This window comes from Megalobrama amblycephala, linkage group LG1, assembly GCF_018812025.1.
Source record: "Megalobrama amblycephala isolate DHTTF-2021 linkage group LG1, ASM1881202v1, whole genome shotgun sequence".
Lineage (NCBI taxonomy): Eukaryota > Metazoa > Chordata > Actinopteri > Cypriniformes > Xenocyprididae > Megalobrama > Megalobrama amblycephala.
The window spans coordinates 74574682-74589178 of NC_063044.1; the positions used below are offsets into that span (position 1 = coordinate 74574682).

Consider the following 14497-nt stretch of genomic DNA (forward strand, 5'->3'; position numbering starts at 1 on the left):
AGCTTTACACCATTAAACTATCAGTCAGTCTGTAAATGCTTCATCAATAACTGTTCATAGTTGAATCCCCTTGCCTTCAGTCATGTCCAGTTTCTCTTCTTCTTCTTCTTCCACACATGTTTCCTGCAGTGATTGTGAGTATTGTTGAGATGGCAGTGTTTGCTGCTCCTACTGTGATTCTTCTTCAGATCATCTGTGCAAGAAGAGCTGGTGAGTTTGAGCTTCACACAATCTGATGATTCACACTCATCTGATCTGGAACAATCTGCAATCACGGTAAAAACACATATGAGAGGTCAGTCAATGCTTTTATTTTGCAGGGAAGAAGGACTCGCAGCACCCAGAGGAAATAGAGATGCCTACAATATTACAATAAAATACTGCTGAGTTTGGAGACCATCTGAAACAAGATTTAAAACAGCAAAAACTCACAGAGGATTGTTCATTGTTTGATTTTCTTCTTCTCAGAAAACAGAGAAAAACTCCCTGAAGAAATAGTGACACCATCAAGTTTAGATTCAAATATCTTTTACAAATAACAGGCCAGATTTATGTTCATTTATATGGTTTGATGGATATTTTCCTACAGTGTTGAATGTCATTTTCTTGTGCTTCATATATAAACTGCTTTAAATATAATATTAAATACAGTAATGGACAGACTGTTTGTAAAATCCTCTCTCTGTTCTGTGTGATGAAGATGATTTGGTTCAACAAATAAAAAATAGAGAAAATACTGATAAACAAATGATAAAGCTTGGGTTATTAAATTTTAGATCCCTTTCTTCAAAAAGGAATCTAATATTTCCCTTTCTTCACTTATTGTAAATGATATTATCACAGACAATAATCTAGATGTGCTGTGTTTGACAGAAACCTGGCTAAAACCGGACGATTACATTACTTTAAATGAGTCTAGCCCTCAAGGTTATGATTATCGACACAATCCTCGACAGAAAGGAAAAGGGGGAGGTGTTGCTGTAATTTATAGTAATATTTATAGTATTAGTCAAAAGTCTTTCAAATATAATTCCTTCGAAGTGATGGTGCACATAACATTATGTAAGTTGACATTTGTGCTGGCTACTGTATACAGGCCACCAGGACACCATACAGACTTTATCAAAGAAATTGCCGATTTTCTATCAGAATTAGTACTAGCTGCAGATAAAGTCCTTGTTGTTGGTGATTTTAATATCCATGTAGATAATAAAAAAGACTCATTGGGATTGGCATTTACAGACATTCTAAACTCTATTGGTGTTAGACAACACGTGTCGGGACCCACTCATTGTCGTAATCATACTTTAGATCTAATATTGTCACATGGAATCGATATTGATGCCGTTGAAATTCTGCAGCAGAGTGATGATATCTCAGATCATTATCTAGTCTCGTGTATATTACATTTAGTGAAAGCGGCTAAACTGCCTCCCTGCCATAAATATGGTAGAACCATCACTTCTACCACTAAAGATCGCTTTATAAATAATCTTCCTGATCAGTTTCATCGCCTTAGCATACCAGACAGCTTAGAAGAGCTTGATGTTGCAACAGAAATTATGGTTTCTGTCTTTTCCAGTAGATTAGACTCAGTTCCTCCTCTGTGCTTAAAAAAAGATTAAGGAAATTAATCCAATGCTGTGGTACAATGAGCACACTTTGTCTCTTAAGAGCAGCCAGAAAAATGAAGCGCAGCTGGAAGAAAACAAGACTAGAAGTTTTTTGCATTTCGTGGAGAGAGAAAATGATTGAGTACAGAAAGGACATAACTGCAAGATCTGCTTATTTCTCAAATCTTTTATAAGAAAATAAACACAAACCTGGATATTTTTTTGATACAGTGGCTAAATTAACGAGAAATAAAGCTTCAACTTTATAACTTATAACTTTTTTTTTTAATTGTTTTAATTTTTTCTTTTTAACAGCTGATTTCTGTAGTTTTTGTATTCATTTCTGTAGTATACTCACTCAAAGCCTTTGATCTTGGCATTATTCCTTCATCAGCCTCTCTCCACCGGATAAACACATGTGTGATCATCTGTCCCTGTAACATCAGACAAGATTCAAGTTTCCTCTGAGATTTATGTGATCAAATCTACATTTACATGTTGAGGTAGTTGATGATGTGTTAACACACTTTTTATCCAATACAAATGTTTCTCATTTTATTAACAGTACTAACAGAAAATAAAACAGATAACGTACGTGTAGTTACTGTAGATTTATTTATTTACATTATTTACATTCATGTAATTTAAACAGTGTTGACAACAGTGAATCATGTTAACATCACAATTTAAAGAATACAGTTAGCAAATAATGTAATAATTTAGGCAATTAATTTACAATCACTATTAGCAGTTTAACTGAAGGTAGAAGCAATGAGCTCCTGGAAAAATTAATACATATTAACAATAATTAGGATATATAGATATTTGGGAATGTGCATGTTGATCCAGATGATTGCGTCTTCTGAAGTCCTCACAGGAGTTGGCGCCGTCTCTTCATAGGAGTTGGTCATCTGAGGTCTTCTTAAGAGGCTGGATCCAAACTGAAGCTGAAGTCCTCTCTAGTCACCTCAGGGCGGGTGTCCCGAGGTAAAACAGAAAAGCAAAAGGAGAATAATTAGCGTAGCTGCTGTTCATAACATTAAGCAAAGATAGTCATGTGCAATTGATCTGATATGAGATGCATTATGTGAATGCTTGGCTAAAGAGATGCATCTTTAATCTAGATTTAAACTGGGTGAGCGAGTCTGAGCCCCGAACATTATCAGGAAGACTATTCCAGAGTTTCGGAGCCAAATGTGAAAATGCTCTCCCTCCTTTAGTGGACTTAGATATCCTAGGTACAACCAGAAGTCCAGAGTTTTGTGATCTTAAAGAGCGTGAAGGATTGTAGGGCGATAGAAGATCAGTTAAGTACACTGGAGCTAAACCATTTAGAGCCTTATAGGTCATTAGCAATACTTTATAATCGATACGGAACTTAATGGGTAACCAGTGTAGAGATGATAAAATGGTGTTATATGATCATATTTTCTTGACCTGGTAAGAACTCTAGCAGCTTCATTTTGTACTAATTGTAGCTTATTTATTGAGGAAGCAGGACAACCAGCTAATAATGCATTACAGTAATCTAGTCGAGACGTCATGAAAGCATGAACTAACTTTTCTGCATCAGAAATAGATAACATATTCCGTATCTTAGCAGTTTCTGAGGTGGAAGAAGGCTGTTTTTGTAACATATGAAATATGATTTTCAAAGGACAAGTTGCTGTCTAATATAACACCCAGGTCTTTAACTGTCGAGGATGGAGTAACAGTACATCCTTCTAAATGCAGATTGTAGTCTGAGAGATTCTGTGTACAGGTTTTTGGTCCAATAAGTAATACTTCAGTCTTATCTGAATTTAATAGAAGAAAATTACTAGTCATTCAATGTTTTACTTTTTTAACACACTCTGTCAGTTTGGATAATTTAGAGATTTCATCTGGTCGTGATGAGATATATAACTGAGTATCATCGGCATAGCAGTGGAAACTAATTCCATGTTTTCTTATAATATTGCCGAGTGGCAGCATGTATATTGAAAATAGCAGAGGGCCTAACACTGATCCTTGCGGCACTCCATAGTTTACTATCGTGATCTTAGATTTTTGGAAAATGGAAGATTTGAAATGGGTCTGTAATTTGCTAATACATTTGGATCTAATTGTGGTTTCTTAATGAGAGGCTTAATAACTGCTAGCTTGAACGGTCGTGGGACGTGACCTAGAGATAAAGACGAGTTGATAATATTGAGAAGAGGTTCTTCTGCTACAGGTAACAATTCTTTCAGTAGTTTAGTGGGTATTGGATCTAATAAACATGTTGTTGGTTTAGACGCAGTGATAAGTTTATTTAGCTCTTCCTGTCCTATAGTTGTAAAGCACTGCAACTGTTCTTGAGGGGCGATAATTGAGGCTGAATCATAAAAATCTGTTAAAGGTTGTACATTTACAATTGTATTTCTGATACTTTCGATTTTCTCAGTAAAGAAATTCATAAAGTCATCACTACTAAACTGCAATGAAATGTTTTGTTCTGGTGATGTCTGTTTATTTGTTAATCTAGCCACTGTACTAAACAAGAACCGTGGATTGTTTTGGTTATTTTCTATGAGTTTGCGGAGATGCTCGGCCCTGGCTGCTTTTAGAGTCTTTTTATAACGGGACGAGCTGTCTTTCCACGCGATTCTGAAGACCTCTAAACGAGTTTGTCTCCATTTGCGTTCTAGATTACGAGTTTCTCTTTTGATAGCGCGAGTAATACTGTTGTTCCAAGGTACAGTATTTTTCTCTCTAACCTTTTTTAATCTCATCGGTGCAACAGTATCTAATGTACTAGTGAAAATGGTGCACATGCTGCTAGTCATTTTCTTGAGATAATTTGCGTGTTTAGGTACGATGAGCAGCTGAGACAGATCAGGCAGATTATTTGTGAATTTATCTATAGTTGTCGGGAGAATTGTTCTGCCTAGTCGATATCGCGGCACAGTTTGACAAATATCATCAATATGCAGTACGCAAGTTACAAGGTAGTGATCAGAGACATCATCACTTTGCCGTAGAATTTCTATAACGGTTGGATTGATTTCATGCATACTGTGTTTCTTGGCAAAAAGTGTCTTACAAAAACTAAATCAATATATTGTTTTATATGAAGGAGTAGGCAGCATAATTTTTACATAATTGTGAAGCAAAAACTCTAGTCTACAACCTCCAATACCCAGAAGTCTTGTGAACACAGATTTAATGTATATTTTTTGGCCTTATTTCAGTGACTTAAGTTTTTTGTTTTTTCAATAACCACGCATAAACATTATTCCTTCAATATTCCTTATTCCTCACATATTATTGTAGCCTAGTTTGTGCTGAATACAGTGTAATGACACTTTTTCCATTAATATGTTTATGAACAACTGAAAAAAGCACAAATGTCAGGGCATGTCAAAACTTCTCCAAGCCCCAAATCAGCCTCAGACTCCAGAGGGTTAAATCAAGACTATTATCTGTGATCATTTCATTTATAATAACCGCCTTAGGTGTCAGTGATCTAATGTTTAGTAGCCCTAGCTTTAGAAATTGTTTTTGTTCAGTAATTTTGCGAATTTCTGGTTTGATCACGACCAAATTTTTTTCTAGATCCTTTACTTTTATTGTTAAACCTCACTATTCGGCGAATAGACACAGTTTCTATAGTTCACAGTTTTCCCTGACTTAAACCCAATTGAGCATCTCTGGAGAGACCTAAAAATGGCTGTCCACCAACATTTACCATCCAACCTGACAGAACTGGAGAGGATCTGCAAGGAGGAATGGCAGAGGATCCCCAAATCCAGGTGTGAAAAACTTGTTGCGTCTTTCCCAAAAAGACTCATGGCTGTATTAGATCAAAAGGGTGCTTCTACTAAATACTGAGCAAAGGGTCTGAATACTTAGGACCATGTGATATTTCAGTTTTTCTTTTTTAATAAATCTGCAAAAATGTCAACAATTCTGTGTTTTTCTGTCAATATGGGGTCCTGTGTGTACATTAATGAGGAAAAAAATGAACTTAAATGATTTTAGCAAATGGCTGCAATATAACAAAGAGTGAAAAATTTAAGGGGGTCTGAATACTTTCTGTACCCACTGTATTTATTAGGTGGGTAGGGGAATATATAATTAATTTATTTGTGAAGGTGTGTTTAGTTTTTACCTGTGTTTACGTGCTTTTATAGGTCTATATAACATATCATAATATAATATAATTTGACAGTGGTAGTGAGTATCATGTAATTGTTTTACCTGTGGTTGTCACGAATACGGCTCTTCATCCCGGCCGCCGGAGGGAGCCGTCACTCCATAAAACACTCACACACGCATCCATGCACCTCGAAGTCTTGATTTGCCTTGGTGATCATTACTGAGCGTTTTCTTGTGGACTGTTTCTCTGTTATAGATTGGACTGCCTTACCTCTGTGAACCTTTGCTGCCGACCCTGATCTCTGCCTGTTTCCTGGACTCTGTTTGCTTGCCGCCTGCCACGATCCCTGCCTGTTGTAAGACCTTGATTCTCTGCCGCCTGTCTCGACCCAAACCTGTCCCTGTTTACGCTACTGCTTTGTCCCTGTTTGTATTGTGCTGTCTTGTCTTAATAAAGACGCTGCAAATGGATCCTCACGCTGTTGACCCATCATTACAGAAGACTTTGCCATCAAACGATCCAGCAGCCCATCATGCAAATCTCCACCGAGCTTTCAGCACAAGCCAGCCAGCTCGCGGTGCACCAGCACCAGTTGAATCGCCTCACCTCTCTCACTGAGGAACTAGTAAAGACTTTGCAAAGCCTCCGCTTCGCCTCTCCCGTGGCCGCCATGCCGCCATCTCCCGCCGCTACCAGTCAGGCGACCACGCCGTCACCAGTCAACCCACGCCTCGCTCTACCCGAGAAATTCGATGGCAATCCTGCCAAATGTAAGGGCTTCCTGTTACAATGTTCTCTGTTTGTTAACCAACAACCATCCTTATATTCCACAGAGATCAGCCGCATATCCTTCGTGTGTTCCCTGCTCACGGGCAAAGCGTTAGACTGGGCCACGGTTTAGAGTTTGCCCTACAGTTTCGCACACTGGCCGCGCAGACCAACTGGGTGGAGGACACGCTGAAACTTTTCTTTCGCAAAGGCCTGAATCTGGAGCTCCAAGCTGAACTGGCATGCCGTGACGAGGGCAGGTCATTAACTTCATTCATCGAGCTGGCCATCCACATTGATAATCTCCTTCGCTCCCGCCGGCCGCTCCGTCCCCTCGCAACCAGCGCAACCACCCCAGAACCCATGCAGCTTGGATATACCCCACTTCAACCAGAAGAATGAGAGAGAAGACACCAAATGCACCTATGTCTCTACTGCGGACAGGCTGGCCATATCAAGATAAACTGCTCAATCAGACCCAACGTCTCCAACCCCAGATCGGTGAGTTCAGATTACCCATCTAACTGCCTGAAAATACCCATCCAAATCACCTGTAACAGCCGGGTTGTGTCCACTCACGCACTCCTGGACTCCAGGGCCGCCAGAAACTTCATATCAGACACTTTCACCCATGAGCATGACATCCAGTTAACAGTGGAGGTGCTAGACGGGAAGCCCATAGGAGGAGGAAGGGTGTCACATATCACTTCAGAGCTCGGTCTGCAAGCCAGGGCTCTTCATAAGGAACAGATTCGCTTCTACGTCATCCACTCGCCTAATAACATCCTAGGCCTGCCCTGGCTCCGCACACACAACCCTGTCATTTCCTGGAAGGAGGGCCAGATCGTCCAGTGGGATCCCGCCTGTCATCAGCGCTGTCTGAGTCCAGTCCTGCCACTCGCCATTCACACCATAGCCGTCAATGAAGCCCCAGTCGACCACGAATCAGTCATTCCAGCCGAATACAGCGACCTAGCGCTAGCTTTCAGTAAATCCAAGTCCACCGAACTGCCGCCGCACCGCTCCAGTGACTGTGCGATTGACCTGCTGCCTGGAACAACGCCCCCCAAGGGCCATATCTTTCCTCTGTCTCAACCTGAGGAGGAAGCTATGAAGTCATACATCGAGGGAGAACTAGCTAAAGGTTTCATTCGGCCGTCTACCTCTCCCACTTCATCAGGGTTCTTCTTCGTCAAAAAGAAAGATGGCAGTCTCTGACCCTGCATTGATTATCGTGGCCTTAATGACATCACCATAAAGTTCAGGTACCCATTGCCACTAGTACCAGCGACCCTTGAACAGCTTCGTCAAGCCCAATACTACACCAAGTTAGACCTCCGGTGTGCTTATAATCTGATTCGCATTCGAGCAGGCGATGAGTGGAAAACTGCCTCTTCCACCTCCTCTGGCCACTACGAGACCCTCGTCATGCCCTTCGGCCTGTCCAATAGTCCTTCAGTCTTCCAATCGTTCATCAATGATGTCTTCCGGGATATGCTCAACCGGTGGGTCGTGCTTTACATCGATGACATCTTAATCTACTCCAACACATACCACGAACACATTCAACATGTCCGAGCAGTTCTGCAATGTCTGATCCAACACAAACTCTACGCTAAGGCCGAGAAATGTGAATTTCATCGCACTTCCACCTCTTTCCTGGGCTACTTCATCAGCCGTGAGGGAGTGGCAATGGATGATGGAAAGGTCAAGGCGGTGCTGGGATGGCCGCAGCCACACACACTGAAGGAGTTACAACAGCTTCTGGGGTTCGCCAACTTTTACAGGAGGTTTATCAGAAACTTCAGCGGGGTGGCCGCTCCATTAACTACCATGACAAAAAGCAAAACCTCCCGCCTCACTTGGTCACCTGAAGCGGTCCGTGCGTTTCAAGAACTGAAGGAGCGCTTCACGTCAGCTCCAATTCTCCGTCACCCAGATCCCGAGCTTCCATTCATTGTGGAGGTAGACGCCTCCAATACAGGCATAGGAGCCGTACTATCCCAACGACAGGGTGAGCCACCCAAAATGTTCCCCTGTGCGTTTTACTCCTGTAAGCTATCCACCGCTGAACGCAACTACGATGTGGGCAATCGAGAGTTACTTGCTATGAAGGCGGCACTGGAGGAGTGGCATCATTGGCTCGAGGGGGCAAAACATCCGTTCACAATTCTGACTGATCACAAAAACTTGGAAAACTTGCGGTCTGCCAAGCGCTTAAACCCACGACAGGCCAGATGGGCAATGTTCTTCACCCGCTTTAATTTCACAGTCACTTACAGACCCGAGTCAAAGAATGTAAAGGCGGACGCATTATCAAGGCAAACGGATGAACCAGAACGCTCAGAGAACACTGAAAATATCCTGCCCAAAACACTGCTGCTCGCTCCCGTGCAATAGGACATAATGACAGAAATCTCACAAGCCAACGAACAGATCGCAACCCCAGCAACCTGTCCACCTAACCGCACCTTCGTTCCTGTACATCTCCGAGACAGATTATTGCACCAGGTCCACGATTTCCCCAGTTCCGGCCATCTGGGCATCACAGCCACTCTCCAGCTCCTTCAGAACCAGTTCTGGTGGGAGACCATGCTCGCTGACGTCACCACCTTCCTCAATCACTGTACCGCCTGTCAAACCATGAAAGCTTCACATCAAGCCCCGGCCGGTCTTCTTCAACCACTTCCCATTCCACAACATCCCTGGTCCCACATCGCAATCGACTTTGTCACCGATCTGCCTGAGTCCCAGGGAAACGCCACCATCCTCACTGTCATTGATCGCTTCTCCAAAGCCTGCCATCTTCTGCCACTACCCAAGCTTCCCACCGCGTTGGAAACTGCTGAACTCCTGTGCAACGCGGTCTTTCGCTTCTATGGATTACCTTAAGACATAGTATCCGACAGAGGACCCCAATTCACCTCCCGCATCTGGGCCGCTTTCTTTAAACAGCTTAATGTCAACATCAGTCTCACCTCTGGGTACCATCCTGAATCCAACGGGCAAACTGAACGCATGAACCAGGAATTGACACGGTTCCTACGCACCTACTGTAATCAGAATCAGACCGACTGGAGCCGTTACTTAATGTGGGCTGAGTACACACAGAACTCCCTACGAAAACCTGCCACCGGCATCACACCATTCCAGTGCGTCCTGGGCTTCCAACCTCCGCTCTTCCCCTGGTCAGGCCAGCCATCAGACTTACCCTCAGTCACTGAGTGGATGCGCCGAAGTGAGGAGACCTGGGAGTCAGCACATCACCACCTACAGCGGGCAGTGAGACGCCAAGAGCATCAAGCCAATCACCATCGTCGACCCAATCCTCGCTACACAGTTGGGCAATGGGTGTGGCTATCCACCAGGGATCTTCGCCTCCGACTTCCATGTCGCAAACTCAGTCCCAGGTTTGTAGGGCCTTTTCAAATTTTAAAACAAATTACCCCTGTGTCATTCCGTCTAGACTTACCTGCTAATTATCGCATTTCTCCCACTTTCCATGTGTCGTTGCTGAAACCCTCCGGGGGACCGAGAGAGGAGCCTGCGGGAGCCGAGGCCCGCAACCCCCCACCCTTGATCATCGAAGGCGAGGAGGCCTATCAGGTCCGAGATCTACTTGACTTCAGCCGCCGGGATGGAAGGCTGCAATATCTGGTGGACTGGGAGGGGTACGGCCCGGAGGAGCGGTCCTGGGTCAACAGGGAAGATATCCTGGATCCATCACTCATGGAGGAATTCCACCAGACGCATCCGGAGCGACCGGCCCCTCGTCCACGCGGTAGACCCCGGCGCCCACTTCCTCGCGTCTGGAGCCGCTTGCAGCGGGGGGGCTCTGTCACGAATACGGCTCCCGCGACTCTTCATCCCGGCCGCCGGAGGGAGCCGTCACCGGAATATTGACTTGTTCCTATCTGGACTACATTACCCATAGGCCCTCATTCCTGGGACTGATTGCACACACACCTGCACCACATCACACTCACTCCATAAAACACTCACACACGCATCCATGCACCTCGAAGTCTTGATTTGCCTTGGTGATCATTTCTGAACGTTTTCTTGTGGACTGTTTCCCTGTTATCGATTGGACTGCCTTACCTCTGTGAACCTTTGCTGCCGACCCTGATCTCTGCCTGTTTCCTGGACTCTGTTTGCTTGCCGCCTGCCACGAACCCTGCCTGTTGTAAGACCTTGATTCATTGCCGCCTGTCTCGACCCAAGCCTGTCCCTGTTTGCATTGTGCTGTCTTGTCTTAATAAAGACGCTGCAAATGGATCCTCACACTGTTGACCCATCATTACAGTGGTGACCAAGTCTCACTTTGATGATATTTTAATTTAAGCCTACGTTAATAATTAATGAAATCATTTTTTACCAATAAGACCCCCGCCCCCCCTTTCCGGCCCTCCACAACTTTTTATATTTTGTAAACTGGCCCTAGAATGAAACTACTTGAAGAGCCCTGGGTCTAAAATACTGTACATGTTGTTGATTTTGATGATTTAATACGTTTATAGAATTAAAATATTTCTCATTAATTGTAATAAATGTTGTTTTTCATCCCAAAGGTGTTGTGTTTGTTTCTCTAATAGCATTCAAAAATAAGCAGATCTAGCAGTTTAAGGCCTTTCTATATGCAAAAATGTTATCTTTCCACAAACATCAAGCTCTTCTAAGCTGTCTGGTATGCTAAGGTGATGGAACTGATCAGGAAGATTATTTAGAAAGCAATCTTTTGTGGTAGAAGTGATGGTTCTACCATATTTGTAACAGGAAGTCAGTTTTGCAGCCTCGGCATGAGACTAGATAATGATCTGAGATGTTGTCGCTCTGCTGCAGAATTTCAACAGCATCAATATTGATTCCATGTGACAATATTAGATCTAAAGTATGATTACAACGAGTGGGTCCTGACACGTGTTGTCTAACACCAATAGAGTTTAGAATGTCTGTAAATGCCAATCCTAATGAGTCTTTTTTATTATCTACATGGATATTAAAATCACCAACAACAAGGACTTTATCTGCAGCTAGTACTAATTCTGATAGAAAATCAGCAAATTCTTTGATAAAGTCTGTATGGTGTCCTGGTGGCCTGTATACAGACTGTATACAACTAGACTTCTGGGTAATACTGAAGATATTACTATAAGGATTGTGTTTATAACAGCAAACTTGGGGGTGGACTTTAAAGCGTACATAACACACAGTTTCCACCAATCTCAATCTCAAAAATGTCTCATTTATTACTCACCCTCATGTCGTTCCATATCCGTAAGACCTTCGTTAATCTTCAGAACACAAATTGAGATATTTTTGATGAAATACAATGGCTCAGGGAGGCCTGCATTGCCAGCAAGATCTTCAAAGCTTTGCAAATCTTTTGTTTTGAATCAGTGGTTCGGAGCGCATATCAAACCACCAAAGTCATGTGAACTGTTGAAATTTCGTAACACTTATGACATTACGAAGCCTCATTTACTGAAATCACATGATTTTGGCGGTTCTTTGGGAAGCTGAAAAAGGTTATCTTTCCCTCACAACCAAAATCACACTTCTTTTTTATGGCTTTTTTATGACATTATACTTAATCCATATTATTTATTTTATTTGGCACAGAAATACTCCGCCATACGTCCAACTCGTGTTTTGAAACTTTGGACATGTTTAGTATGAGAATGCAACTCTTTAACAGTGTAAATAAGTCAGAATGCATAAAAATATAATTAAACCCCATTTAAAGTAATTTAAGTAAGAATTTAAAGTAATGTAATTGTTTGGTTTTAGCCAGGTTTCTGTCAAACACAGTACATCTAGATTATTATCTGTGATAATATCTTTTACAACAAGTGCTTTTGAAGAAAGGGATCTAATTTTCAGCAGCTGTGATTATGCTGCCTCACAGTCACCCAGTTGCCCTGCTGCGCAGGCTCTACTGCCAGAACCGAACAATGTACAGAGTTCACTAAGCTAGTCGCATCCAAAACAGTATCTGAAGCCCCTGCATTCTTACTATCCTCGATTAAAGTTTGGATGCATGTCTCTAATTCTGAGATTCTCTCTGTCAGCCAGACTCCCTGTATTTATGACATGTGAATCCCTCGTCGCTGACAGGCTATATTAAACATGTGACAGGCAGAGCAAGTAACAATAACAGGGGAAGATGACATGACTCACCATGTTTGTAGACTGATTCCAGACTTATTGCTTTATTAGGCAACAAAGCAAGTGTAATGCATGCGATTGTGTGGATAATAAGGAGGGTGTACGGGGTGTGGCATAAGTATTTATTTAGTTGGCAGGTTGCGTAACTTTCTGATGTTTGATATTTTCCGTCTCCTTCCGGTGTTGTGACCCTGAAGCGCCATAGCGAGATATGAGCGTGGTATTTTAGATGCTGTAAGAGCTTGTATAAGGATGTTATGTTTTTTTACATGGTCTATTCTATTGTCACGATCACAGTCTGTTCCTGTTCACTCCGGACTCCATTTCCCATAATCCTCCCTGTCAGTCACATGCACTCACTCCACCAATCACCTGTTGCCACATACAGCCATGCACACTCCACACTAATCACCACACCCAGCTGATACTCATTACCAGGACTATAAAGGACTCACACACACACCACTTCACTGCGAAGTCTTGTTTCCCCAGTGTACAATTCCGAGCGTTTATATCTTGTCTGCCTTTCTGTTACCGTTGCTGCCTGTTCCTGTTCCTTGACCCGTTGCTGCCTGTCCTGACCCTTGCCTGGTATACCGTTCTGTGTATGATATCCGCCTGCCTCAATCTACTGCCTGTACCCTGACTACGATTCTGCCTGTTCCTTACTGTTCCTGTTTGTTCCTGTTTTGACCCTGCCTGTACGACCACTCTACTTTAATAAAATGCTGCAGATGGATCCCTGCCTGAGTCTCCATTCGTTACATCTATATTGTAGAGAGAATCCCCTGATGCAATAGTGTGAGTGTGTGGGCGGTATGCAATATTATGCAAGTTGTGGACGCCATGTTTCGCCTACAGCAACGAGCTGTATCACGCAGTGTTTCTAGTCCATTCTATTGTGCAGCGTTTCTAGTCCACTCTTGGATTACGGCAGAGGTATATGTTTGTATTAGATGGTTAGGTTTGTTATAGTGATAATATTTATGTGTAATTATTGAGTGATTTTGACGCTGTGTTAGATTTGTGCCGTGATAAGTGTTTGTTTGTTTATTTAGTTTGATAAAGTTGCTTTGTATTTATGTTTTTGTTTTTCTGTTTAACAGATCTTGCTTTGTGGAGTTCTATGCATATGGACCTCTGATGTCTAGGCCTTGCTGTTTTGCTTATGATCTATTTATTTGTTTCATATAAGTTTTAAGCTGATTGTCAAGTCAAGTCACCTTTAATTATATAGCGCTTTTTACAATGTAGATTGTGTCAAAGCAGCTTTACATTGATAACTGGTACATAATTTTGGCTGCACAGCAGCTCTTCAAGAATAGTGTCAATGCAGGCAGATCAAAGCACTGTTGAACTTCAAATGTCAAGTCAAATGTCAAGTGTCATATAGTGTCATATATTGTCACTTGCATGATGTTTGTTTTGAAGTTATTTATTTATTTATTTATTGTTATTACTGATTTTGCTAATTGAGCACTGTTTGTACCAACCGCTAAGGGTCTACATGTGTGGAGAAAAGGGGAGTTTTTAACCCATTTTTCTATATTCTAGGAGCCAGCCTGCATGGGAGTACTTTCCTCTGGGGTCATCTGGGTCTTTCCTCCACTGCATGTGGCGTGAGGTTTCCTGCACTGCATGGGTATTGATTTGAGAGTGTAGAGTTATTTGCATTATTCACTACACCTTTTTAAATTTGTTGGTTGGTGTGTGTTCTTGAGGTTGTCTTTGGCCCAGTGACTTTTTCTCTTCTTCCCACAGGCTTGGTTGATCTTGCATTCCAGAATTGTGGGTTCTGATTTTAATATTTAACTTAAAGTCTAGACAT

The 14497-nt window shown here is 42.3% G+C and overlaps 2 protein-coding genes across 5 annotated transcripts in view; one reads left to right on the forward strand and one right to left on the reverse strand.

Moving 5' to 3' along the window:
* LOC125247003 overlaps positions 1 to 14497 on the reverse strand; it is a 537225-nt gene that overhangs the window by 118346 nt on the left and 404382 nt on the right. The gene's annotated exons all lie outside the window — the stretch shown is intronic.
* The window catches only part of LOC125247564 (CXADR-like membrane protein), an 824350-nt gene that overhangs the window by 1469 nt on the left and 808384 nt on the right, over positions 1 to 14497 (forward strand). The window contains exons 5-6 of one of the 2 annotated variants that reach the window (XM_048158937.1): positions 130 to 210; positions 321 to 701. In XM_048158937.1, the coding sequence (XP_048014894.1) occupies positions 130 to 210; positions 321 to 376 (137 nt within the window). In that variant the 3' untranslated portion in view covers positions 377 to 701. Of the gene's footprint in view, positions 1 to 129; positions 211 to 320; positions 702 to 14497 lie in introns of those variants that run through there. The other variant, XM_048158929.1, reaches the window with a different exon arrangement.